We start from the raw sequence: 24,247 nt of genomic DNA, 5'->3' as shown, positions 1-24,247 counted from the left end.
TCTCCTGGGTGAGTCCAGGAAACTGACGCCTCTTTTTAAAGAGACAACGATGGCCACACTGGACTTTTAATTATAGCTGCCACTTTCCATACAAAGCTTCCTTTGTGGGAAAAAGCATCGTCATTTTTGGAATAGTGTGATATTGTGTAGTAGACTGGGCTGGAAGCCGGGCCATGATGCCATGTGTTTTGATGTGTGCCACTGGCTAAGTTAGCAAGGCCCAAATCCACTTCCCAATCTGCACAATGGGATAAAAGAAAAGCAGCTTACTGATTTAATAAGAATTATGGTGAGAATAAATAATACAACACGAGATTCCTTTAAACTATTACAACTATTTAAACTACAAGTGTGAGGACCTGAGTTGGAATCTCGAGAACCATATAAACACAGGTGTGGCAGCACGTGTCTGTAAGCCCAGCGCCAAGGGAGGGGAGGCAGAGCCTGGGAGCTGCCTGGCCTCCAAGTCAAAGGCCACTGAGAGAAACTGTCTCAAACAAAGGATGGAAGGACACCAGAGGACACCCAGGTTATCCGCTGACCTCTGCAAGCTGTGCAGAGAATCCCCCCAAACACACACACACACACACAAAGATGTGTGATTTAGCACAATTTGTTGTTGTTGTTATAATGAGATTTCACTAGTGCCTGAAAACAATGACTCAGATTCTCTGATTGAGTCATTTTACCAAAACAGGAAAAAAATCTCTCACATATTTGGATTGGAACTTGAAGCATCACACCGTTTATCGTAAGGGAATGTTTACTCCTCAGGTCTCGGGTTCTCCATTGTAGATTTTCGGACACTGATGTTAAGTGTTTTTCTTATGTCCACAGACTGTAGGAAGAGGCAGAACTCTTCTCCTTCAGGCAAAGGTAAAGAGCCCCATCCATCTGCCTCCTCGTGGCTGCTGTCACCTGGGTCTGAATTCAGGAAAATTTGCAAGGGTTGTTACACATGTTCGTAATTCTGGAGAGAGGTAGCCAAGCAAGTCAGTGAGCGCGTGGTTTTGAAGGGGGACCTCCCAGATGACGAGAAACTATTCTAGAATCACCCAGCGCCTGTGTTGGTATTTTGATGGGGAAAATAAACTTTCATTACCATGGATTTTAAGTAGGCAGTGCTGGGTTTCCAGATCAGTATTGCACTCCCGGGACCCAGCGAGTTTCTCCTGCCTCCGACTCCTGCCTAGATGGGGCTGCAGACTTAGGCCACCATCCTCGGCTCCAGGAACAAGCAACTTCTGATTTCATACTTATGTTTTTAAAATGTTTGTTCTTGTTATTTTATATATTTTGCCTGAGTACGTGCACCGCATACGTACCTGCTGCCCTCAAAGGGCAGAAGGAGGTGTCAGATGCCTGGAGTTAAGGATGGCTGAAGGTGCCATGTGGGTGCTGGGAACTGAACCTGGGTCCTCTGGAAGAGCAAGCAGTGTTTCTAAGTGCTGAGCTGTCTCTTTAGCCCCTCCTGTGGTTTTAAATAATTTCTCAACAGTAGCTTGCTTTGAGCCCAACTTAAGACTAGTATTTCAAGAAAACTTTGGGAAGTTTTCCAAAGAGAGTTTGTAATCCTCCAGCCTTTATCCTCCCAGGTGCTGGGATTACGGGCGAATGCCAACGCGCCTTTCCAGCAGCTTTCAGCACCCTGCATGAGTGTTGGGGAGTAAGAATATTGGAGGTTAGGGAATTATCCTATGGCTGTAGAAGGTCGTGTGTGTTACCCTGATGACGTGTGCACCTGTGGTACCGTGAGAGGGTGCGCGCGCCTGCTGTACCCTGGGGACAAGCTTGCCTAACAGTCCCCAATCACCTCTGTCTGGTCCTTCCAGGAGGATTTTTCTGGCTACGACTTTGAGAACAGATTGCACGTCCGCACCCATGCTGCTCTGGCCTCCCTGAGGGAACTGGTCCCTCAGTGAGAAACTCCGAGTGACCCCTCTGTCCCCTCCACCCCGGGTCAGCAGTGTGAAAGCAGAGGAGAAAGCTCTTTTGAAGACCAGCTTTTCTTCTGGAGGTCACCTGGGGTTTCCTGGTGTCGCTGACAAATTAAAGATCCCTCTCCCAAACATGTAGCTGCGGAATAATAAAGACGTCCACAATGACAAAAGTAACCGACCCGGGAGATGGTTAAGTGACCTTGTTCAAACATTTTAGTTTTGTGATTTATTATTTTTAAAATAAAATCAAGCGAAATATTCACCCTGTGGTTTGTAGACGTGCCTGCATTAAGCACAGGTCAGAACGGCTCAGTGGAGCCATATCCAGACAATTGTGAAGAGTACCGCACATGGCATGTCTCTTGTGTTTAGATCCAAATTAAAGAGATTTCTAGTGTTTAACTTGATCCTGGAAATATTCCTATGACAAATGTGGCACAAACAATCTTGGCGGGACAAGGTGGTACATGCTTTTAGCCCCGCCCAGCAGGCAGGAGGCGAGGCAAGCAGGATGAAAAAAAAAATCTTATCCCTGTTTTATGTACAGTGAGACTCAGGTACGACAAGGGCAACTTCCTGCAGTTAATTACCCGTGTTTCATGGAGCAATGAAAAGAACGCAGACCTCAGGACCGTGAAACGAATTCTCTTTTTATATAAAACATGTTTAAAAACTCGGCGCTCTATGCTTGACTGACTAAAGATAAAGTACTATGCAGCTCAGTTGCGTCATTAGTATTCATCCTCAGAGGCTGGGAGGTGGCTCAGGCAGTAAGCCACCCGAGCACGGACCCGAGTCCCCGTCCCCAGTACCCAAGTGAAAACAAAAGTAGCTAGGAGTGCCGCAGCACAGCTGTTATCTTGGTGCCTGGGAAGCAGAGGCCGGAGGCTCCCTTCAGCTCCTCACTGCCAAGCTGGCTGAAACGGCTAGCGTCAGGTTGAGCGAGAGACCCTGCCTCAACAAGATAACGAGAAGGATGACTGAGGAAGCCCTGACCTTGACCTCTCGCCTCTGCATGCACGCACACGAATGCACCCCCTACACACACATTCATCCTAGATTGTCTGCAAAAGCTCTCAAAACAGAGGCAACAGAACAGGAGCAGAGAGAAGATATGTTCACAGTCAGAAGCATGTCCCTGCTACCAGTCTGCTGCTGGCTATGTAGTACCTATATTTTAGGAGTTCTGTTGTGAAAATTATCTGATGAGCAGCGTTTAGAAACTCTTTAACACAGTCCTCCACCTGTGTGTCTGGACCTCTTTGGGAGTGGAATGACCCTTTCACAGGGGGATGCACAAAGGACATCCTACCTATCAGATACTTACATTCTGGTTCATAATAGGAGCAAAATTACAGTTATAAAGTAGCAGTGAAATTTATGGTTGGGGTCAACACAACCTGAAGAACCGTCTTAAAGGGTGCAGCATGAGGAAAGCCGAGAACGACTGCTCTCACAAAGGTGGTTGTGAGAGTTTAGGTTTGTAGCTGAGAATATTTGGTGGTGAATATTTGGTTGTATGTTGCCAGGATTTAACCACTCCCATCTTTCCTCAGGTTACTGACTCTTTTTATAAAAAGAATGCAGTTGTGTTGCATTAAATTAAATGCAGTAAATTCATTGTTAGAATTTACTGTTTGGTTTTCTCTCTGCACAGCTGTGGTTTTGGATAAATACCTTGGTCACTTTAAGAATCTTTGCCGCTTTAAGAATCTTTGCCACAATTTGGTTTGGGCATCTTTAGGTTTCTAAGTTTTCACTGGACTCAAGACTTTCATTTACCTATCCTACTCTGAGTCATAAGCTCGTGTAATATCAACATTTTAGAAGTAAAAACAGGAACAAATCAGCTACAATATTGTCATTTTATCTTATTTAATCTGATATGAAAGGCCGGGGAGTCCTAATCTGGCATTGAAGGGTGGGGTGTTAGTTAGGGGTAGGGTACTTACACTGAAGGCTTGGGTTCTGTAAGCCCTAAAAATTTTCAGCCTTGTTTTGAGGACGCAGTATCTTTGTTTGAAGTTCTTCCTCAGTGTATCCACCATCATTATCTATCCCACAGCTTGTGTCAGCCACTTGTGATTAGACTATTGCCAAGGTATTCACACTGATTTCCTGATGTGGATCTTGTATGGAGTTAAGATATTATTTTATTTTGCTTTTGATTTTCAAGACAGGGTTTCTTTGTGTGACAGAGTCGTGGCTATCCTGGACTCACTTTGGATGGAGCCTTTGATGAGAGGGTGGATACACTGTGTATGCTAAACACGTTTTTATGGTTGGCAGACTTAGAGGGCTGGTCTAGTGAGGACACTGCCATATGTGCTCTTCTGGCTGATGTAGAAAGCTTTTTATCTTTATGGAGTTAGGTATCTTTATTTTAATGGATGGTAGATAAGTCTTCTGGGTAAAAAAATAAAACTTTCAGATGTCACAGAATAGAATATTGTCAGAGATTTATAAATCAATTAATTCACACACACACACACACACACACACTGCTGTAGCTGATTTCTTTCTTAAGCAAATCACAGTGGCAGGCATTCAGATTTGGCCTTTTGTCTATGAAGACACATTTGTGCCATTGTGGTTTTCAGTCTTGCTTACTTGGGTGGAAGTAAAACAGCTCTCCCCACAAAGACGGTAAGGTTCCTTTGAACCACATATGAGTGACCACCCCAGAAACATGAGCTCAGGATTACAGGGAGTGACGTATGTCACCATGGAAGTGGCTACAGAAACTTTCATAGTCATAAAACAGAGCCCAGCTACAAATCAATGCGTTTGCTGGACACTGGTGGGGCCATCAGGTAAGTATTCCAGAGCGGTGGGATGCCGTAGGCTTCAGATGCGGATGGCAGAGTTAGCATCTGTGTCGCTCAAGCTCTGTGGCTGCTTTAATCCATTCCCAAAGGTTTCCCCCTCACCCAGGCGGATGTTAGGTCCCTCAGAGGAGGGCAACAAAGAACTGGGAAGATGGCTGAGAGTAGCCGAAGATAATTTTGGCCTTTGGTTTGTACTGGAGTACAGTCATGGAGTTGTCATCAGTGAGTCTGCAGTCATCAGCACAGAGCTCTCCAAGGAACTGGTCCGTAAAGGAAAGCTTGGGCCCAGATCACTGCAAGAAAACGCGGCAGAGCTAGGGTTGGGAGGTACAGAAAGAATGGGATCAGGGTAGAAAGCGGTTCAGAGCGGCCCTATAATGTGTGAGAGAACAATAGAGTGCAGTGCCCAGCGGGAGGCCGGGCTCCTTCTGGCTGGCTTGGGTTTGCTATGGGGCTTGATCGTAAATTAAGGAGGGGAGAAAGCTTCACGGTTGCTGCCAGTCAACAACAAGCTTCTCAAGAGGAGAAGGCCTGTGCTATACTTAATGACCCCCGTTCTCTGTAAAGGTGACTCAAGAAGGGGTTGCGGGGAAAGGAGGCAGCGAGGGCAGGACAGCCAGCTGTTGTTAATGTGGCTCTCCTCCTCTGCCCCAAACAGCAGTGTTTCTTTTTGCTCCCTCGAGACAGGGTCTCCTGTTATCACAAGCTGACTGGAACTCCTGGTCTCCTGCCTCGACCTCCTAGAGCTGGGATCACGGCTCCGCACCTCCGGCCCTGCCCTCTGAGGTGCTGAGGACTGAGTGCAGGGCCCCGCGAAAGTCACGACCTCCCCGGGCCCGAGCTGCACCCGCACTACAGCCACTGCTCCAGCGATCAACCACGGAACGGAAGCTCTGGCGGTCGAAAACGTCAGTTCCTCTGGCAAAAGACGTAAAGCTCCGGCGTCTGGCTCATTCCATCCCGACCTTTGTCCTCACGGGTTCCCCATTGGCTGGGTCGGCGAGGCCCCGTCCTTTTCACCGGGGGGCCCCGCGAGGGGCGGGGCTCTGTGACGCACGCGTGACGCACGCGGGGGTATAAATAGTCAGCGGGCGGCGGGCTCTCCCACAGGAGCCGCCAGCGAGGGGGCAAAGAGGAAGCTCTATCGAAGCCGGAGAGAAGGTGGGCCTCGCCTGGCAGACCCGCGCCGGCTGAGCCCCGGAAGGCTGCGGCCGCTCGGATAGGGAGACGGTGGTCGGGCGAGAGTCTCGCGTCCTCTGCCGAGCGTGGCCCGAAAGGTGCCGTCGATGGCCCCGTAGACCCCGTTTGCGTCCGCGAGCAGAGAGCCGCAGCGTCCCACCCGGGTGGTGGCAGAGGGGCACGGTCCAGAGCGCGTGCCTTTCTGGAAAGCTCGCGCTCGGGCAGGTCCTTGAGGACCTGAGAGCGGCTGAGCTCTCACGTTTGAACAGCCCGTTGTCGGCTGGCTTGGTGACTGGGGGCCCTCCTCGTGCCACAGCACCGCCGCCACCACCGTGTCTCAGGCAGGAACATTGCTAGGGACGGTCAGCACACCCGCTTTCGAGAGTTCCTGAAGGGGACGCTGGCAGCATCCTGCAGGACAAGCGCGCGCGCACTGGCATTGCAGAGCGCGGGCATTTAGCGTGTGGGTGTGGCAAAGCTGCCTCCTCCCCGCCCCCCGAAAAGATGGCTCCTCCCCGCCCCCCGAAAAGATGGCTTAAGAGTAAGGGATCAAACGTTTAGTTATAGTCTCAAAGGGTTTCCTTGGGTCGATGTTTATTTATTTTGGCCTGGCCTTTGGTAAAAAAAAAGTCAAAGGTGCTTTTTAAATAACGTCTTGCAGTGGCATACTGTGTTTTTATTAGAAGCTGGCCCCATGTAACCTGGAATGGTATCAGGGATTATCACAGCCGTCTGCTCTCTGGACCCATGAGAGGCATTCTTATAGTGGTGTCTAGAACAACAGCCGATTAAAAAAAAAAAAAATCTCGAAGTTGGACTCTTTTAAGTACCTGTTTCCTATATGGTATCTGCTTGGTAGCTCAGGACCCAGTTTAATACCCATATTGAGTAAAGTGAAAGACTGGCGGCTCTGCAATTTCACCCTTATGAAAGAGGTGAGACTTTCTACCTATCGGCAAGCTTCCTAGTGTTTCAGAGTGAACACACAGACTTCAGGGCTGACAAACTCCGCACCCATGAGAACTGTAGATCTAGGTGTGTCCATCTTGCAGCCAGTGTCCAGGGGTAGCTATGAATGCAATGTTTGTGGATAATATGACCCAATGACAAAAGCTGGGACGCCGCCTAGGAGATTATCTAATACTAAGGGTACCGCTTAAAAGTCAGCAGTGGCCCAAACCTTTAATCCCAGCACCAAGGAGGCAGCAGCAGGTGAATAGCTGCGAGTTCGAGGCCAGCCTAGTCAACAGAGAGTTCCAGATCAGCTGAGTTTAAAGAAAAAAAGTGAGCAAGGTAGGAGAAAAGGGAGGGAGAAAGAGAACTAAAGGGGTTGTCTTGTAGGAAGAGTTTTGCACTGCACAAAAGTGGAGCCTGTGTGGATATTACTTGGAAATACATGTGCTTAATTTATCTTTCCTGAAATAGGAATTGGATTCTATGTTTTATTTGGACCTAAGCTGTATTAAAGTACTTTGGTGATCTTGGCAGGGCTTTTCCTATTGGTTTATTTTAAAGTGTGTTTGTGTGTGCACGCATGCATGCTTATCTGCGCACACGTGTGGGTGTTGGTGTTGGTATGTGCGTCTGTGGGGTGTAACCTCCACACCAACCTCTGTAATTGGTTCCCTCCTACCTTGAACTCAGGTTTGGGTCTTTGAGAAAGCACTTTGACCCGAGCCTTCCCCATGGCCCACCTACCGATTTGTAAATTCTTACCAAGAATTACATCCCACATCAGTAGAGTAAATAGCGCTTAGAAGTAAAGCCAACAATTTTAATAGATTTGGTTTTAGAAACCCCAATCAAATCATAAGAAAATTCAGTAAATCTAACTACGATTTTGTTTTTCTTCATCATAGTTGAAATTACAGAGATCCTGCCAAAATGATTTCTTCAAAGCCCAGACTTGTTGTACCCTATGGCCTCAAGACTCTGCTTGAGGGAGTCAGCAGAGCCATTCTCAAAACCAACCCAACAAACATCACCCAGTTCGCAGCAGTTTATTTTAAAGAGCTCATTGTGTTTAGAGAAGGTTTGTATTGCTTTAGATTCTGCGTCTGTGGCTTTGAAAGATCATTTTAAATTGAAAAAACGTCTCTGTTTGACTTCCTGCATTTATTCCCTCAGGGAATTCGTCTCTGGATATAAAAGATCTGATTAAACAGTTTCATCAGATGAAAGGTAAGGGCCTGGAGATGGTCTCTCCGGCAGCATCATCACATGCTGGGTAACACACAGTGGATACTTTGTCAGTTGACACCAGTGTTTCATGTAAATGATCATACTGTGTTTTGCATTTTTACTAAATCAGGTAGGGTTTTTGTTGTTGTTGTTGCTGTTTTTAACATCAGCATTTCTAGTTGAGAAGATTTTAAATCTTAGAGAGGGGGTCAAGGGGAGAGCCACTCAGGGTGGAAAATCTGGGTTGATGGTAGAATACTTGCAAAGCATGACTGAGGCCTTGGGTCAGTTCTAGAGCTACCGACTTCCATTTGGAATGGTGACCATCCATGAGTGTCTAGGACAGTGCAGGTAAACTACGACTCTTTACACCCCTTTAGGGAAGTACAGCATCGGTCAAGAGATCTGTGCTTCACAGACAGCTGTACTGAGGTGATTTGTAAAGTTTCCCAGGTTACGGTCAATAATTTAAAATGCTCCAAAATCTAAAATGAAAACCAACACAGTGCTCAAAGGCTCAGATTTAGAGTATTTCAAATTCCTGGTTCTCAGGTTAGGGGTTCTCTCCGATGCAGATATTCTAAAATGTTTTTTAAAACCCTCAAAATCTGATAGCAGCTTCCAGGCATTTCTGATGGAATACTCAAGATGTATTCTTTTCAATGAAGCAGAGCGGGGGATTAATAAAGATATTTCAGCGTGGGCTGCAGAGCGAGTGTTAGGAGAAAGTTTGCTGTTCAAAAGAAAGACATGCCCACCGCATGTGTTTGGCCGTATTTTCTACTGAAAGAGTCTGTGTTTGAGTAGATGTTTTCCATGGAACAGTAGTTTTCTCAATCTCTTGGGCACTGTGACAGAGCACCACAGTGCTCAGATACAGTTGTTTTTTCATTTATTTGTAAGTTGAACTGATAGCATGGAACTGAGTCGACAGACTAGCAACAAAAAAGATGAGTTGTAAGAAAAAGCAGAATTTATACAATGAAACAGTTTATGATAAGATTTTTTAAAAAGCTGTAATGGTAAAGAATGCATCTAAAAGAATGGTGAGAAAAAGCTTCTCATGGAGTTTTGTGAGGAGGTAAAAGGATTCCTGGTCACTGTGGGAAGCAGCTGAATGTTCCTACTATATTGGCTGACCAAGAGTTTTTGGATGATCAGAGGGAAACAAGGTAATAACTATTAGCTACATTTAAATTGTCACTCAAAGAAAAATCAGTTTCTTCTTGAACCTTTATGCATATGACTTTTCTTTTTTTCCTGCACGTATGTAGCAATACACATTCATACACACCTCACTTCTGCAGAGACGAGAAAAAGGTGCTGGGCCCCTTGGAACTGGAATTACAGGCCGTTGTGAGTCACTAGGTAGATGCTGGGAACTGACCTTGGGTCTTCTGCAAGATCAATGAGCTCACTTAATCACTGGGCCATCTCTTCAGTACCTCTTTCATGTTTTTAAACCTTAGTTTTAAATTTTAATATTTTGACTTTTGTGTTCTGTGCCTGTTATGGTGTGCACATGTGTAGGTCAGAGGACAACTTTGAGGAGTCAGTTTTCATGTGACTCATGTGAGTCCTGACGATCGAATGCAGATCATCAGGCATGGTGATACCATTACCTCGGTGTCCGTGTCATTTCTGTGAGTCAAAGATAACAATAGCAATTAGAAACTAGGGAGTCAGTCAGATCTAAGAAAATGCAGATATCATGATGGTTTGGCTCTGCAGTGAAAGATACACAAAACAGGAAATCAAGATTTAAAATGGAAACACAGACATAGGAAGGGGCAGAGAATGAGGTATGCTATATTTCTGCAAGATTGCATCGTCTGGGCTCGCTGCTTCCTTGCAAGCTCCTGATGACATCACTAGGTAACTGTGAGAAGCCATGTGGGACTTGTTTATATACTCTCAGCTGCATTTACAGACCAAGTGCAAGAGCGTTACTTTCTCTATCCACGATCCTAGTTTCTTAATCAAGGTTATTGTGTTTGTGCTGTCTAGAACAAGAGCTGCCTTTGAAAATACTGGGTCCGTGCTTGTCCTTTTAGTGTGTAGGTTTACCACATTTCATAATGGCAGCACAGTGAGTGTTTATGGTGGAAGGTAACTACCTGATAGCATTTTGAGATTATCTATTGAAGGTTCAATCCACAGGTCATTTTAGCAGGTAGGCTCAAACATGTGGATTTGATCCATGTAGACTAATGTTTTAGCATTTCAAAATTTTAAATTTGGATTAACAGCAAAAAGTTTGCAGACCAGCCATACTTTCGAAGGATTTAAAAAAATCGGAGATATAGTTGTTTATCTCCTCAAATAAATACAGATATCAATGAGATAGGCATACCATGCAGACGATCCTGAAAGAAAGCTCACTGTGTGGAAGCCGATGCTCACTGGTCAGTCTTGTTATTAGGAGAGCATAAGGCAATAGGAAAGTATGACCAGGACCTAGTTGTCTGCTATTACCTTGGCTCATTTGTCTGCCTTATGCTGTCACCCCAGATGGGGTCTTACTAGACGGACTGTATGCATCCATCTGGGTCCTCCTGTAGTCACTCCGTGAGCTCATCTCTCCCTAGAAGGTCTCACTTTGGGCTGAAGGGGACTCTTTGGGGAATTTATAGACACCGTGGGGCTCCCATGTAATAGGACATTTCCTCTCTGGAATGGTAGAGAGCTCCCTGTTTTCTGACTGGCTTAATTCTCTGTTACACTTGGGAATAAATGTGGCCATGTGCTGTTTGCTTTTCTAAAAAACAATACAGGTTTAAGAGGTGGCATTTTGTCTTTTGGCAAGCTCATGTGAATCCTAGGTTTAAATGTGGAGACCTATAATAATTCTACATACATGCTGGTGGATCCCAGTGATAGCGATCTCAGGCTTGCAGTGACTTGTAAGATGTGAAAATGAACCATTCTTGGAAGACTAAGTCAAGGCTTATTCTGTTCTTTCAGTCTCGTCAGTGAGGTAAAATCAGCCTAAAGACATCACCAGGTAGTAGAAGTTGGTATGTGTGCAAGAGCTAGGTGCCATCGCCCAGTCCACTGTCTCACTATCAGATATATGTGTTTCATGAGGACTGACCGGTCAGTGAAGATGTTTTGTTTCCCAAAGTGACTTGCGGTGGTTAATTTGCCTGCACAGCAGCATGACGACATGTTCATAGTATGCACAGAAAGCATGGAGATAGGAACATTCTTTGCATGTGTTATTTGCCTGCTAAAATTTCTTTCTGGGATTTTTCCTAGAAAGAAAGCCATTTGTGATAGGCATTGGGAACCAGAAATAATCATCTTGGCAATGACTTCAACATTCCATGCAGAGTTGAAAGAAGACAAGAACTGGACCTGAGAGCCCAGTATTATCCTCTCATCTTCCTGTTTCCAGAGCTTAGTCTTTAGAGCGGCGTGGCTCTATCCATGGCCAACATATTTGTCTTGGGCCGAGAGACCATTGTTTGGTTAGGACAGCTTCCTTTTCTTTTCATTCTACCCCCTCTCCATCTTTCCTTTGAGGCCTGCAAAAAAGTATTTGTCAGTCATTACAAACTCCTCCAGAGTTCGGAGGCACAAGACTGATGCCCTTGGCCACATTTGGCAGGTACTTTGTAGCTCCCACTGTCTCTCCAGAAATGGTGGTGGCCTCTTTCTGGTCCCAGCCATGGCTGAGGCAGCTGTGGTGTGCCTCTTCCATTTTACAATTGATCTTTTTTTCTTGTCAAGATGGGGATGGTATTTGTTTCTCTCTGTATCCTAAGCACAAATCAGGCTTATTCAAATCAACCTCTCAGTATTTCTGAACTCTGAAGATTTTTTAAAAAAAGTGTGTGTGTGTGTGTGTGCATGTGTATGCATGTTTGAGTACAGGTGCTCGCTCTAAGGTCTTGAATCTGCAGGAGTTAGAATTACAGGAAATTTTGGGTCTGCGTGCTGGGAACAGACCTTGGGTCCTCTGAAGAGCAACCAGTAAGTACTCTTCACTGCTGAGCTGTGTCTCCAGTCCCAAACTCCCAACACTTATTAACACTATTATTAGGTTCTCATGCTTTTACACTGCAATATTTATGCTTAAATTATATCCTAGTGAATGTAAGTTTTAGGCACTGTATTGCAGGGGATCATTCTGTCAGATGTGTTGGTGGCAAAAGATAGTATTAAAGGGCCAGATAGCTCAGTTAGCATCAGAAGTCTGAGATTAAATCCCCAGCATAAGAGACCAGGAGTCCTGAAGATATGGATAGAAAAGTGAGGTTAATGTTGAGTAGTTTTTCTCAACATACAAGCCACAAGTGTGGCCTTCTGTCTAGAATCAGACAGTTTGACTGAATTTACAAACCAGCAGCTCGCTTCCTTTGGAAAACAGCATGAACCTATGAAAGCATTTCTGGTTTTAAGAGTAGGGTCTTAAGGCCCTGATCGCAGGCCTGTGCCACCATATATAGATTTCCAAACCTTTGACATGAAGCAAAGTCTTCCCATAAGACCAAGATCCACTTTCCCCAGAGACTTTGTACTTTGCAAAGAAAATCCTCAGTAATCAGGTGTGAAATCTCAGTGAGGAACAGCCATGGCAGGCAGGAAGGTGTGGGAATTGACCTTCAAAGCAGGTCGTCCAGGGCATTCTGTAAGTCATGTTCAGGCTTGAACACTCAATGGCTATACTCTTGGACCCAGGAGTTCCTCTTTTCTTTTTATCTGGGACAGTAGGATTTTTGGCTGCATGATCACACCTCACCAGCAAATATGAGCATTTTCAAGTTAGAATAATTATTTTCTAATGTGAAAAACTGTTGTTCCACAGATGACCAATTCCTTGTTAAACTTTGCATACTGATTTTCTTAAATCAAAGGAATGCATTTGTGCCCCAAGCTGTGACACCAGCTAAAAATGTGGAATAATTTACTTCCCACACTAGTAAATTTTATTTCCTTTGCTCATTTTTGGTTTGTTTTTGTGTGGTATGACTGCATTCGTGGGTATGGGTGCACGTGGAGACCCAAAACTGACACTGGTCACATGCCACTCATTTATTGAGGCACAGCCTCTTGCTGGATCCGGAGCTTGCCAAATCCCAACGAGGTCACTCTCAGGTTGGCTACCTCCCTGCTTCTCCACTGCATGCTTGCAATATAAGTACTTTATCTGCTGGGCGTCTCCTCAGGGGCTTCCCTGCCTTTTGTTTTTTGTTTTTGTTTTTGTTTTTGTTTTTTTTTCCTGTGACTATGGACCCAGGTGGTTTGTAAAAACTGAAGTATGCTTTTGCTGCTGAACATCTTAGAGTGATATTATAGTTTAGCCACTATAATATATGCTGCTCGTTTATTCCTAAAAATGTGAATTGGCTTAGGTGGATGTATCTTCGCTGTTACAGGTTCATTGGCTACACTATCTCACACATGTTGAATATAGATCCATGTATATGGTACTTGAATGCTGTATACAGTGATTCAGTGTACTGTTGCTTTAAAACATTTTGAGGCGTGCCTGCTGATTAATTCACCTGGTTATTGCTTTTAGTAGAGAAATGGGCAGAAGGAGTGACGCTGGAGAAAAAAGAGTGTGTCAAAGAACGGGGAAAAACACCTCCAGTTCCCTGCGAACCTACACGGATGGAAAAATCCACAGATACAGAGGAAGACAATGTTGCTGGACCACTATTTAGCAACAAAACCACCCAGTTTCCATCAGTTCATGCTGAAGTTATGTCTGATGAGACAAGTGAAGGAGTTTGGGGTCCTTCTTCCAAACCAACCACGCCTAAGACCACCACGCCCCCCTCCTCACCGCCTCCAGCACCTGTCTCTGCAGAGTATGCCTATGTCCCGGCTGACCCAGCTCAGTTTGCCGCGCAGATGTTAGGTAATGTTCCACCTACTCATTCTGAAGTTTTAATGGTGGACGTGGCAACAAGTATGACTACTGTTAACCGGGATGTACTGAGTGCAGAGTTTGCTGAAGAAATCGTGGTGTCTGCCCCTGTGGTGTGTTCTGGAGAGCTGTTAGAAGTGCAGGTTCTGAGCCAAACATCTGCGCAGGTAGTTGTGAGTACTAATTCTAAGGCTGAACCACCAAAGGCTTCCTCAGCCCCCTTGCAGGGTGAACAAGAACCTCCTGCTTATGAAGCTCCTGACACTCAGGTTACATCAGCCTGTCGCATATCATCCATATATAACGATGTGCCTGTTAATGAAGGAGTTGTCTATGTTGAGCAGATACCGGGATACATATTTATCCCTTTTCCTGACCAAGTTGCTTGTCTTAATGAAATTGAGCAGTCACCACCACTTAGTCCCAAACCTGTAAAACACAAGACTTCCTCAGGCATATCTATAGAGTCTCTGAAAGTTGTACAGGTGGAGAATGCCCAACACGAGTCCTCAGTAAACCTGGAGGCAGAAGCTACCGTTCTGCTCTCTAACAATGCTTTAGCTGGTCAGCCCGAGGTGCCTGCAGAACCCCCGGATGCAGAGGAATTTATGAGAATATCCTCTGAAAATGCTGTGCACCTCGAGACGGAGATCGTTACCGTAGGCCCTGATGATCCTGGCCAGGAGGCGTCAGGGGAGAACTCTGCACCCCATTCACCTGGTGACCCTTTCCCTCCTGCGCCAGGAGGCTTTACTGAACCTGAAATCCAACCAGATGGGGAAAGCTGCACCTGAACAGGTTTGATGAAGCCAGGTAAGAAAACTGATACTTGCACATTCACATACTGTGCCTCAGGTAACATCTGTATTCAGTTCCATCCAGGTTTGCTCTGTCAATTTTAAATGCCAAACCTACTTAAAGGCTTTGTTGTACTTAAAATCTTACCACTGTGGAACTCACATGGCATTGTCAAAGCTTGATTCATTTTTGCATGATTGTAAACATGAGAATATGTCAGGTTTTATGCCTGTTTACAAAATGAAAAACTTCAAAGGGACATCCCATAAACATGAACACTGCATTTATTTGGGCTGTGGCATTTAAACATGAAAGAAATGGTGGTGTGGCTGACTGCTTTCGCACTGAGTCAGGAGAACTGTGCAATCAGGCTTGGGTGCTGGCTCAGACACCGCTTGCTACTTGGGGCTTTCTGCAGCTGAGGGAGCGGCGCCATAGCGGGATGGAGAGAGGACAGGTTCGCTGGTGCTTCTGTGACACAGGAAACCAGCGGAGATAACGCTGCAGATGCAGGTCACGGGCTTGGTGGTTTACCGGAACAGCCAGGCTGTTTTCTTGGCTGCTTAACCTCCAGCTTTTTTTCCTCCTGATCTATGAGTTAAAACCACCTTCTCCATCTAATTATGGCACCTGCTCTGCTGACCCTTTGGTTAGCTGGATATGGCAGTGCCCTTCTCTCCTGGGTGTCTGAGAGGACATGTATGAAAGAAGCCTCCCATTCCTGTTGCAGAGACTCTCAACTCTGACTCAGACCAGAATAAACCAGGAAGGTTATCAAAGCAGGTGTTAAGCAACCAAATTCTGACTGGCAGTGTGACAGATTCAGTCAGTGCAGCTGGAAAGGCAGAGGACAGTGCTGCTCCTGTGCGGCTGGTCCATCCTTGGGGCTTGAGCAGCACTTCTGGCCAAGTCACTGTTTTCAGGCGCTTAGCTGTTACTGAAGGACAGCTGGCCTTCACACTAGTGGAAACTTACCAAGACACTCTCCCATTTGGAAAGACACAAGATTTAGAGTGTATTTTTAGTAAGCCTGAAGATAGACTAAATTCTCTTGTCACATAATCTGTGCGTAATTTTCTGTGAAGACAGAAAGGGTGTCCCTGAAGTGGATGGCCTAGAGTTCAAAATATGAACTTGGCACATGTGCATACCCGTCTTCAGTACTATAGATGCCCTTGCTGTAAGCTGATGGATGGCTTTTCTAGCCTCCTGTATTAAAGTGCCCACCAGCTTCTTGCTGTCTTCTGAGGCACATGGTGGTCTAGCCTTGGCTAAAAGGAGTAGCTAAAGGGAGTGCTCTCTGGGATTCTGAATCCTAGATACAGTAACAGGCTGGAGATGGGAGACGATGGTGCCTATCAAAGACCAGGGACATTAGGTGACATCTAGTGTGTAACTTTAGGGGGAGAAACTGCTATGCAGCTGTACTAAGAGGATTTTATCACAGCTCCCCATGGCTGGTGTTTATTTGGTAAAGAACAAAGTTTTTGTTGGCTTTCCTCTGAGTGTGGCATGGAAGCCTATGTAAAGTTCAAGAGTCTGGAAGGCATGGCAGTAATTCTAGCTCTCGGGGCACTGACACAGGAGTTGATGGGCAGCCTGGCTCACAGTGATAGCGTGCCTCAGAGAACCACAAACAGGGTTACGAGTCTGGGACAGCAACTGAGAATACAATTGTTTCTTTAGCCGTAACCATACTGTCCCTGCCACTGCCACCAACTCCTTTTCCAACTGTTCTGAATCATTCTGTTTCTTCACATTACCAGGCACAATTTCCGTAGTCCTCTCTATAGCATGCTTTATGGCACATACTACTACAGTTGCTTATTTATATGTTTTTTTTTTAAAAAAAAAAGATTAAAAAAAATATGACTGTGCATAGTGCCTGGTACAGAGACCAAACCTTTAACGCCTGCAATTTTTTTTTTTTTTATAGCACTAGCAACAAGCGAAGCAGGACAACCACCACCATATTCTAACATGTGGACACTTTATTGTCTAACTGATATGAATCAACAAAGTCGCCCATCACCGCCACCTGCACCGGGGCCTTTTCCCCAAGCAACCCTCTATTTACCTAATCCTAAGGATCCACAGTTTCTGCAGAATCCACCGAAAGTCACCTCTCCAACTTATGTGATGATGGATGACAGCAAGAAGACCAATGCCCCACCTTTCATATTAGTAGGCTCAAGTGTTCAGGAAGCGCAGGACTGGAAACCTGTTCCTGGGCATGCTGTTGTGTCCCAGTCAGATGCCTTGAAGAGATATGCTGCAGTACAAGTGCCCATTGCTGTTCCTGCAGATCAGACATTCCAGAGACCTGCCCCAAACCCCCAGAATGCTAGTCCTCCTACAAGTGGACAAGATGGCCCCAGACCGCAAAGCCCAGTCTTTCTTTCTGTTGCTTTCCCAGTAGAAGATGTAGCTAAAAAGAGTTCAGGATCTGGTGACAAACGTACTCCCTTTGGAAGTTATGGTATTGCTGGCGAAATTACTGTGACTACTGCCCATGTCCGCAGAGCAGAACCTTAAAAGAGTAGGTAACCCTTCCTACCATGACATGTGGGTGTACATACTTGAGCCCTTAGAGGTTGGGATGGTTAAACTGCAGGCATATGGTAGATTCTTTAAAATAATTTTAAACAGAGATGAGACACTGCCTATATGTCCACTAAGAGGTTAAACAGAGGAGCTGAGTAACAACTGGAATTTTACTAACTGCATGTCCATTTAAGAAATTAAACACACAGACCTCAGTAACAACTGAACTTTTATCAAAATTTTATTCAATTGGGCTTTCTATCACTCAGTTTTTTTATTCAGTTGGGCTTTCCCTTCAGTGTGGGCAGTGGGGTGAGTAGAACATGTGGAGACACCACTGTAAGTGAAGGGCTGCCAGGCATGAGGCTTCCTGCTTCTGCCCAACACTAAAGCCACTGTGATTCTGGGCGCTGACGGTGGCATTTCAGTTGTGTGGCCGCGAATTTAATCACAGCAACCTTGTGTTGTCAAAAGCTGGCCTCAGCAGGAAATGCCAACAGCAAGAATGTAGATCAGATTTCACTCATCATGATATTTAAACAGTTCAATGTCTCTTCATTAACAGATGCTGAAAATGATGCTGTTTGATTCAGCATTCGAGGTGGAGTCTGTCACCACGTGAACTGTATCAATAAACTTCCTGCAAGCATAAAACTTTGCATTGTTGTTTTAGTAACTTAGCAGGTATACAAACTTCCTTAACATTGTCCCTCACTCTAACTGCCCACTTCATATTATGGCCCTGGGGACACTGTTGATAATTAAAGATAGTGTTAGGTGAAAGTCTAAAAGCATTCACACGTTTTTTGTTTTTTTTTTTTTTTTTAATCTAAAGCCTTTATTTAGCATCGTTATAACACTTGTTAACTTCAAGACAATTAACATAACTTACTGGAAGCTACCTAAGGCCCTTTAGGGCAAGAATCTCAGTCTGGAGTTTGGGTGGATAATACTATGAGATTACCCCAATTAACGGGGCAGAACTACTGCACAGTATGTCTCCAAGACCCTGCCATTCATAGATTATAATACATGAGTGCAGCTTAATGTCATTAGGTAACAGTGTTGAGTAAAATCTACTTCTAGGGTATTTTTGTGATTTTCAATTCAAACATACATTTTAACCCTGTAAATTCTAATGACGGTGATCACAGGATATGAAAGTAAATTTAGAGCACTAAGATAAGTAAATACCTTTTCCAGTTTAGAGTTTTCAAATCAGGAATTCCTGATTCTGCCCCTACCCCCCCCCCCCGAGATGGGAAAGTAAAACAGACTAATTTCCCTAAAGTTTTTGTAAAACAACAACCTCTATATTTGAGCTCATAACATTGTACAGAAGAATTCTAAACATTTCAAAGCTATACCTAAAATCTCAAGCATTATAGCATAAAAATATTCAAAATAACTTGATTTTTGGATCACTGTAGAATTCCATAAAGCTGAATATTATAGTAGGTTTCAGGCTGCAGCAATGTAGGGGTAGAAAGAGCACCCCCAACTGCTTCTCACTTTCCATGAGCAGTGCGCCAAGAAAGCAGCTGTGGAGCAAACTGTCTCAGTTTTCGAAGACCTTCACCAGTTTGACCACATGCCCTGCCTTGGAGGGTGAAGTGCAAATTAGAGTAGAAACCAAGGGGAAAAATTTAAAAACTTAAGCTTAAGACTTATTTAGATTAGCCAAACACCTTGACTTCTCTGCACTTTAATAAATATCGGGCAAATTGAAGTAGTTTCTGTCCCAGTAGCTGCCAGAGTAAATCCAGTCCTGTGCTCCATTGTAGGGATTAGGACCTTGATGGAACCACCTGTTCAACAAGAAAACACAAAACTTAGAGAGCAAATGACTCAAAAAAATCACAGGATACTGGTGCTTAATTAGCTTATAGTAGTTGGCTCTGTGTGTCATAGTTTTTCTAGTCAGAGAACACTATTTCAAAAGGTCAAAGGTAGCTATGATCCATAGCAATGAGTATACATGGGATCTGTCCTACTTGTAATCATGAGGTGGCATTCTGTGATGGCACCAGGAACAAGTAATTAGCATAAGGGAACCTACAGCAGGAGTATGTACAGTGCCTGCAGGGTTTATATGTACCCTCCAAATTCAAGAGCTCCATTTTACAGGTGAGCTGAAAGAAAGTTACACAGCTGCTGGTCACCCAAACTGTCAATGGCAGCAAGCAGGCTTGAGTTCAAAGGCTAAGATTTTCCTCATCTATACCAGATGAATCCAGGCCAAATTTTACTGGGTCTTAATGTAGATTCTTGGGCTATATCTAGCTTTCAACATTTTAGCCTGTCCTAATTAGCAAATGAGCTGCCTGAGTCATTTCCCTGTCTCAAAAACTGTAGCACTAAGACAGGTATTCTGCGGTCAGCAATCCAGTACCCCGGAGCAGCTTTTACACTGTGTCTCAGAGCTTAGGGCCTGGAGGGCCTGCAGGCAGGAAGAAGGGGAGGAGTGGCCCAGGTCCTGCCCCTTCTCACAACCACAGCAGTTGTCTGCCTGGGCTTTCAGCCTGCACATCCTTTACAAGTTCGTTTGCAAAAACTATTATGTGAATAAATCCAAAACACCTATTGGGGTAGATGCTGTAAGAGCATTTCTTGGTCTATCTTTTTGAAAGATGCGAAATGACATGTCTACTAGAAAGCTTGCAAAATTATGCCCATGTTGACTTTAACATTCACATAAAATTGAATCATGGAACGATCAACTTCTTAATAACACAAGTGATACTTGCACCTTGCAAGCGACTTACAAGTGACTCATTAATAAAACAAATGACTACTAAGTAACTCCCAGACCATTCTAATGTCAGATATTTGATACTGCCCAAAACATTTTCCCTAAACTCTAATTCCATTCTGTTTTTAACCCGTGTTTGGAAAAGGCACAACTTAAATTAATGATATATGCACACATGAATGATCCTATAATTTACTCAGAGACATGAGCAAATGAATGTACTTATATGCCCAAACCTTCCCCTTTTCAATATGGAAGGAATATTGAATAAGGAAAGAAAGATAAATTTGCTTAACGGCTGTCACCTGTAACAACTGTGTAATAACACTGTCACTTTTAAAAACTTCTCTTGTCATGAGTGCAACTCTTGGGGATAACACCCTGTCAGGTCTGAGCATGAGTGGCTCACGCTGTCTAGTCAGGAGGGCACGCACCTTGTCTTCCAGTCCTCTTCTGATTTGGACCTGTTTTTTCGAGCTGCTCTTTGTTTTTCCTCAAGTCGCTTTTTTTCTTCACTAGCTTGATCTAAGTAAGATAAGGCCGGTGACAGTCAGTCATTCCTACTGAGGAAACGCCAGGCGTGGCGCTAAAAGCAGCAGCTGTAGCCAGCAGGTTCGCATGTACTAGCATTCCCTACCCTGCGCAGCATTATACTCAAGATAAGATCCTAAGATGCACCAGTGCACACTGGGACACATCTGGAACCTTCAGTTATTTGGAAACTGAGGCAGGAGGATCCCAAGTTCAAGGACAGCTTGGGCAACTTAGTAAGACCCTTTTCTCAAAAAATAAAAGGGCTAGAGTTATACCCCTATAGTTGGGTATTTACCAAGCATATGTGGTAAACAGGATCACCTCCCAGTGCAAACTAAGTTAATTAGATTAAAAGAAAATATTCACACATACTCTAGACTAGTCATAGGAAGAGTTGGCATCTGACAGTCTGATATTTTTTTTTTTTTACCTTTTATTGTTTTTGAGAATTTCATACATGCATATAATATGCTTTGATCAAACATGATCAAAAACAACATGTTTGTTGTTAAGGCCACAAATGTTAGGCTAAAATGAGACCTTGGTAGAAAAACTGAGTAAAAATGAAATTATTGAAAATTCTGAGGGAGACCTCAGAGATTTCAAACAATTTCACAAAATCAATTTGCTCTGTCTCTCTGTGGAGAACTAGTCTCAATGAGAACTTTAGCCTGATGGCGCTCATACACGAGGGGATGGTCTGTACCCATCCAAGGCTGTTCTGTGCACGCCAACACTAGGCTGGAGCCATGGCTGCTGTAGAGATACTGCCCCCTCTGAGACTGACTGACAACAGAACGCTCACATTTGAAGATTGAATGTGATATTGAAGAGGAAGCCCTACTCTTTTATGAGGCTTCCAAGGTGACTTTGAGAATATACAGTGAACTTTGCAGACTACAGTTTAAAGCTTTGACTGATATATCTTTAGCCATATGCAGTACGGTGAGTTAACAGGGAGTACCTCAAGTAATGAATCTGCGGTTAGGTAAGGGTGATCTCAGATTTCCAGATGTAAAGCCGAAGTCGCTGGATTTTAACATAATAGACTCTAAGAGGCTAAACCCTGAGCACCACACCCTGCTGGAGACTACTCACCTATTTCTCCGTTCTCCATGGCTCTGATGTCAGGCCGAAGACGACAGTCAGTCTTAGGAATCACACTCTCCATCTCCTTGTCTACTTCATTCAAAACCATGGCAAAGCTGGTAAAATTATACATCTGAAACAGCCAAGAAACCAAGTTAACAGCTAGCAAGGCATGGCAGAAAGCCCCTAAAGAGGTCAACTAATGTGGGAGTGGCACCTTCCTTGGCAGTGGTGCTGGTCAGCCTTTCTCAGAGGACATGGTTAAAGGCCTGCATCTAAATCTGTACTGTCCAGTGGACACTCAGACCACAGCAGGCCTCACACGGTAGAATACTAACATCCATTCTGTTTTCTTCATTAAAATCATGTTCTGCTGGGTCTGGAGGACCCACACTGATCAAGTGCAGCAGTCTGTTTAACTTGTCTCACCCCAAAGTCTGTCAAAGAGATCCCCAGTGAAGCTCTATCCAGCACACCTAGCTTGACCAAGCGCCCTCTGGAAAAGGAGGGAATGTGACAGATGAGAGGCAGCAGGAGACAGGCCTTAGGCTCTGCTGCCTGGGGAAGGGCACCATGAAAGCTGGATGTGAAACAGTTACTATGGTTAGCAGGCCAGGGCTCACCTGAGCAGAGTTGGGAGGTCGCGGGGCTATCCGCCACAGGAGCACACTTCCAGGGATAATAAATACACTCTCAGAATCTGGCACTGGCATTTCATCAGACTCCTCAGATGAGCTTGTCTAGAAGGCCAAGCAAGGATTTAAATAGGCAACTATGTGCTCTGAACACTGAGTGAGGTCTCACAGCACACACAATAGAGCTGAAACTCCTTGTCCAAAAAACAACTTTCCAAAAGGTCAGACAGAGATTGAGGCGTGTGTAGACACACAGCCCAGGGTAGGAGGATCTGAAAGGACTTAGCTTCTGTGGTTTCCAGGGTTATCCCTGGGGCCTCATGCTGACTGTCAATCACCCCTGCACGTTTTCCTCACCCATGAGTGGAAAGAGCATCTCATGCCCTCCAAAGCAACATGGCCAGTCCCCCAAATGCAAAACAACAAGGTGATTTATAGCTTTCAGCTAGTTGGAATACTGAGGAATCCTGAGGCCATGGCAGTAAGGAGTTAACCAGCAAACACAAACTCCTGAGGCAGAAGTGGCCGAGGAGATGCTCATGGGCTTGCAGCGCACTGGAGGCAGGATGGGGAGGTCACAGGCTGCCTATACAACCGCAGGCGAAGCTAGACACACATTGCAGGACTGCCGGGCATGCTCTGTTTTGTCCCTCTCCTGCCAGAAAGGACAAATGGTGGGTATCTGGAACCTTATTCCAGTTACTGTATTTGTATTCAAGGCACTGTTGCTACTATCTTTCTTTACTACAGTGTTTTACATTTTTAAAGTTTCTAGTCTTTTAAAAACACAAAACGAATATTTACTGAAGAAGTTCGAAGTGCTCAGGGTTGGGATGCAGAGTGCTACAGGAACAGCCTGACAGCCTGAGAGCTACACACTGAAGGCTTGGCCAACATATGTACATAGGAGAGAGGAAAGGCCAACGTGTGCATATATGTGAGAACGAGAGCTTACATAACTGAATTTATCAACAACACAGAGCCAGCAGGCTGCCTCAATGTAGCTGACAAAAAGGAGAACTTACAAAAATAATAGGTGAAGAAGAACCCCGTGGTTTCCTCTGCTTACTTCTCCCTGGGCCAGATCGCTGCTACTCACTCTATGTTTAGTCCTTGCTGATCAGACCCATGAGAAGCCCTTAGCATCATCACAGAAAACATAAAGAACCCAATGATTTAAAGAACTCAACAATTTAGAAAGTTCAGTTAACAAAACTACAGCTTCCAGTTGAGACACCTTCAGTGAAAACACAGTGGAACAGGCAGCAAGGTATGGTATAATGCCAATAAAAGCTCCTGAACAGCGTTTCTGGAAGAGCAGCAGCCCCAGAAAGGAACTGCACCTTGGACAGAAGAACACAAACCAGGGATGGAAGCTTGAGGGGAAGGCTGCTTTTCTACAAAGAATGCAACAGGAGAGTATTTTCAGTCCACTCTGGTTTCCTGTAAAAGACAGTACGTTCACCTCGCAGAGGAACAACATGCAGGCAGGAACATGAAGGTTTTTGTACTCACAGGTGAAGGGATGGGCTAAAGCATATCAAAACTTTGTGCTCCAGCCATACACAAAACTAGCCCTCGGGCCCAAGGCTAGCTCCTAACTTACAGAGTCACAAGAAAAAAAAAAAAAAAAAAAAAGAGCTTCTCAAACCTTTTCATGTCTACGAATTAACTGAGAGATGAGCAGAAGTGGAGATTTTCATGTGCAAAGAAACAAGCCAGCCTTTGACAGGTACCACATATTTTCTCTCACATGTATGATCTAGGTTACACACCCATGCACGCCATGAAAGTAGGAGTGGGGCTACTTCGGAGGAGGAAGGGCAGGAAGAAATGAGAAGAGGACGCTGCAGCAGTAAATACGAGCAGGTATGTGCTATGTATGTGTG

The 24,247-nt window shown here is 44.7% G+C and overlaps 3 protein-coding genes across 8 annotated transcripts in view; 2 read left to right on the top strand and 1 right to left on the bottom strand.

Annotated features, from left to right (window-relative positions):
* The window catches only part of Ttc39c (tetratricopeptide repeat domain 39C), an 86,281-nt gene extending 84,079 nt beyond the window's left edge, over positions 1 to 2,202 (top strand). The window contains exons 13-14 of the mRNA XM_055625580.1: positions 838 to 876; positions 1,833 to 2,202. Coding sequence (XP_055481555.1) covers positions 838 to 876; positions 1,833 to 1,922 — 129 coding nt within the window. The 3' untranslated portion in view covers positions 1,923 to 2,202. The remainder of the gene's footprint in view (positions 1 to 837; positions 877 to 1,832) is intronic.
* Positions 2,203 to 5,883: 3,681 nt separating this feature from the next.
* Cabyr (calcium binding tyrosine phosphorylation regulated) lies at positions 5,884 to 17,968 on the top strand. Of its 4 annotated transcripts, XM_055625382.1 has the most exons (6): positions 5,884 to 5,929; positions 7,807 to 7,979; positions 8,075 to 8,128; positions 13,656 to 13,997; positions 16,741 to 17,343; positions 17,914 to 17,968. In XM_055625382.1, the coding sequence occupies exons 2-5, from the start codon at positions 7,832 to 7,834 to the stop codon at positions 17,337 to 17,339; spliced, it is 1,143 nt and encodes a 380-aa protein (XP_055481357.1). In that variant the 5' UTR covers positions 5,884 to 5,929; positions 7,807 to 7,831; the 3' UTR covers positions 17,340 to 17,343; positions 17,914 to 17,968. The 4 variants fall into 4 exon arrangements, with proteins under 4 accessions (XP_055481357.1, XP_055481356.1, XP_055481355.1 ...); XM_055625381.1 differs by lacking the exon at positions 16,741 to 17,343 and having other exon boundaries at positions 13,656 to 14,819; positions 17,914 to 17,961; XM_055625380.1 differs by lacking the exon at positions 17,914 to 17,968 and having other exon boundaries at positions 13,656 to 14,819; positions 16,741 to 16,806.
* The window catches only part of Osbpl1a (oxysterol binding protein like 1A), a 165,303-nt gene continuing 158,627 nt past the window's right edge, over positions 17,572 to 24,247 (bottom strand). For all 3 annotated transcript variants that reach the window (XM_055625377.1, XM_055625379.1, XM_055625378.1), the window contains 4 exons: positions 22,347 to 22,463; positions 21,733 to 21,856; positions 20,535 to 20,625; positions 17,572 to 19,156 (listed from right to left, as the gene is read on the bottom strand). In XM_055625377.1, coding sequence (XP_055481352.1) covers positions 19,054 to 19,156; positions 20,535 to 20,625; positions 21,733 to 21,856; positions 22,347 to 22,463 — 435 coding nt within the window. In that variant the 3' untranslated portion in view covers positions 17,572 to 19,053. The remainder of the gene's footprint in view (positions 19,157 to 20,534; positions 20,626 to 21,732; positions 21,857 to 22,346; positions 22,464 to 24,247) is intronic.

Source organism: Psammomys obesus, unplaced genomic scaffold (genome assembly GCF_907164565.1).
Source record: "Psammomys obesus unplaced genomic scaffold, mPsaObe1.curated_primary_1811, whole genome shotgun sequence".
Classification (NCBI taxonomy): domain Eukaryota; kingdom Metazoa; phylum Chordata; class Mammalia; order Rodentia; family Muridae; genus Psammomys; species Psammomys obesus.
This window is presented reverse-complemented; position numbering and strand designations above follow the sequence as displayed.